Source organism: Sinocyclocheilus grahami, unplaced genomic scaffold (assembly GCF_001515645.1).
Source record: "Sinocyclocheilus grahami isolate Dianchi unplaced genomic scaffold, SAMN03320097.WGS_v1.1 scaffold293.1, whole genome shotgun sequence".
Lineage (NCBI taxonomy): Eukaryota > Metazoa > Chordata > Actinopteri > Cypriniformes > Cyprinidae > Sinocyclocheilus > Sinocyclocheilus grahami.
In genome coordinates, this window is record NW_015505472.1 from 969,476 (window position 1) to 972,938 (window position 3,463).

Consider the following 3,463-nt stretch of genomic DNA (forward strand, 5'->3'; position numbering starts at 1 on the left):
ATGAAAAATTTAAAACTTTTTAATCTGAAATGCGATGTATTTTATTTAAAAACAAAATATGTTAGTTGATTTGTTAGAAATAAGAAGAAATAAGATTTCTCATCAGTATTGAAATATATATTTTGCATCATAATATTTGTTGTTGTGGTTCGTGTGTCATTTTAAATATTTATGAGAGGTTGCTGATCAGAATACCATATGGTTTTAACTGAAAAATATTAAGTTATGACGGTTTTATAAAACGACGATTCTTCGGGTCCAAATGGACCTGGAATGTGAAAATCGTATACAAATTTTGAATCCATTATGAAGGTTATAAAGGGATAGGTCTACTTCACTCAAATATGAAAATTCTGTCATTTACTCACCCTCATGTCCTTCTAAACCTGTATGACTTTTTTTCTCCGTTTTTTTTCAGCGGAACACAAAAGATGATATTTTGAAGACCGTTTGGTCCCCATTGACTTCCATTGTATGGATGAGACTTTTTTTTTTCTTTAATATCTTCAGAAAGTCATACAGGTTTGGAACAACATGATGGTGAGTAAATGATGACAGCATTTCTGAGCGAACATTTCTTTGAAGTAACTACCCGATTTCTTCTTTCAACGCCGTGCTTACCTGGTTCCACATCCACTGACTGGGAGTCGATTTCCAAGTCCAATCTCTTAGACGCCGCATTGCAGAAGTCCTTGAGCACACACTGAACGGTCTCCGTAACATTGTATGGAACTGGTTTGTTTAATTTCATCTTGCTGTTTACCACCACACTGCCGTTCTTGAAGTTCAGAATCTCCAGCTCCTTAAATCCAGTCAGGTTGGACTGTAGATATGGCAGGAGCTGTGGGGAAGCAGAGATAAAAGTGAAATGAGTGAGTAGCGACTTCTTTTACAGATTACAAATTACAATTAACACTTTCATCATTGCTGACTAGTGCAGACTGGTTAATTGATTCAGATGTGAAACTTTTGGGATTGTCAATTCTGAAGCAATTCTCTTCAATTGCTAGAAAATGAAAGATTTTGGCCAGTGTTTGTCTCTCATCCTATTACAATATGCAAAACCTTCTCACTGCTCATTTCATTCTGCATGAGGAGGGCCAGTTAGAGATAAAGACGGTTGTTCAGGAGAAATGGGGCGTAGCAGCTCAGTCTTTCATCACGGCTCAAGATTTCAAGAGCTTGATTGCACCAGTCACACAAAAGATGGAAGACTTGAGGATATGATCTATTCGCATAAGAGTCCCAGAGATTATTCGTTTTGAAAATCTCTCAAATTAGATTTGCGTATTATTTATTAATTCACCATTTTTAGCCTTACCATTTTTGTTTAATGTAATGAAAATGAAAGAGACAATAGTTTTAATCCTTTTAATAATGCATAGTCAGGAATTAAAATTTTAAATCTGAAAGTCAAAAAATATATTTTTTAATTAATTAAAATTAAGATGTATCCAAAATACATTTAATATTTTAAATGTTTCATTAATATTTTAATTCGTATTGAATTCTAATTAAATGGTGTGCAATTTAAAATATTAAATATTATTAATTATTTAATAGTGAATGGCGAATGAGAAGTAGCACAAAAGGAGTGAAGGCCATGTCTGTATCATATGAGGTAACTAACAATTTTAAATATTTAATACAAATGTTATTCAAAATAGAATTAATATTTTAAATAATTTTAATGAATATATTTTAATATAATGGATTCATATATTACATATCATTAATACTTGAATTATTTTAAATGTAAACTTTAACATTTTTGACTTTTTTGTTTATTTTAAAATGTTTATTTTAAAATATTAAATATCACTAATCATTTAATAGTGAATGGAGAGTGAACAAGGAGAGTGCATGTAAAGTAAGTGCACGTCTGTATAACAGGAGGTAATCTGTATTTGGATCTGCCAGTCATGATCAACCTCTCACCTCTCGGCTAAGTGCCAGGGCAGAGCAGGTGTTATTCTTCCCCACAGGGCACGCTGTGACTCAGAGCTCAGCCTCAATCAGTGTTACTGTCTAGCTCATGCCAGTGTCGTGACCTTTGATTGCTGTCACAGGACAGAAGGAATCATCTAATATATACAGTAATGCTCATTTCCAAATAGGTAAAGGAATAATCACAGACAGCAGCATTGTAGCATATCCCTATTCTCATACACGGTGCTTACACATGTATCTACTGGTTCATAGGGGTCTCTTTTAGTGCTGTTCTGTTCTATAATTTGATTATATTTAATACTTAATAAAAATATATATTTAAAATGTAATCATATTTTAATGGAAACGTTAAATACTTTTTGTTCTCCGTGACCAGTGGAGATGGTTGCTACACAAACCAGTAGAGACGGGAGTAAATGAGCATCGTACAAGGTTCGAGAGGCTGAAATCAATACAACCCTAGTATAGGACTAAAATATTACAGCTTTCTCTACAAAAAAGCGTTGAATTATAAATGGGCAAAATTGATGTGTACGGTGGAAAATCAATGTTCCTTTTGCAGAATTTGCAAGAACATAAATATCTAGAGGTTATCAGATTGTCCTTTAAAAGCCCATTTATGAATCAATGAACTAATTTTATGGCCATTTCACCTAGATACTTACCACAGCAGCTTGTGACCAGAGTTTTAGTAGTTCATGTGATAATCCAAAAGGTCTCAAAGCACTGGTGTTAGTCTGGTGACTTGAAACTACAACACAATGCTAGTTTGGGCAACCACTTATTATTGGAAATGGAGTCTTTGTGACTTGGGATTCATACAAATTTCAAAATTGAAAACGAGATGTTGCAAGTTGTACAAGAGTCCCTAAAGCCGTAGGAGCTGTGTTACGTACCACGTTTATAAATTATAAAGATAACAAACTGCACACAAGATCCATTAGGAATAGCCTTTTACTATTTAACACGCATGAAAACCAGTCTGGATCCAAAATCATTCAAAATAAGCCACAAAATCAGCTACTGTGTCTCTGTGAATTACTTTTATTACAAAGAATTAATTGAGCTGTTAATTTCGAAATCAAAAAGTGCTTTGTCATTGATGTAACACTCTAATAAACAACATTTGGAAACCGATTACATTCAAGGACATGCGTCTCACCGAAGAACAATTCAAAATCATTAGGCTGCCTAACCAACTAAAAGCAGATTTAGAGAAACAAAACTAGACGGCAAGTCCCTGAGGTAGGGTATTGTTTGGCATGCTCTGTGTTTTTGGTCTTTTAATTCAACAAGATTGTGAAATTGGTTCCTCTGTGTTTTACACACATAGGAAAACAATATTATTTACAGATATACAGTTTAAGCAATTTATATGAGCACATACTCCTATAATGCCTACTGTGTATATGCACATTTTATTGTTAGTGTGCACTGAGATCCTGAGAAATAAGGCAACACTCACACTATCAAGAATAAAACGGGTAACAAAAATATGTTGCAGGTTGGGCAA

General features: G+C 33.7%; 1 protein-coding gene across 1 annotated transcript in view; it reads right to left on the reverse strand.

Annotated features, from left to right (window-relative positions):
* Positions 1 to 3,463, reverse strand: part of LOC107600845 (interphotoreceptor matrix proteoglycan 1-like) — a 29,311-nt gene that overhangs the window by 7,523 nt on the left and 18,325 nt on the right. The window contains exon 8 of the mRNA XM_016292817.1: positions 622 to 841. Coding sequence (XP_016148303.1) covers positions 622 to 841 — 220 coding nt within the window. The remainder of the gene's footprint in view (positions 1 to 621; positions 842 to 3,463) is intronic.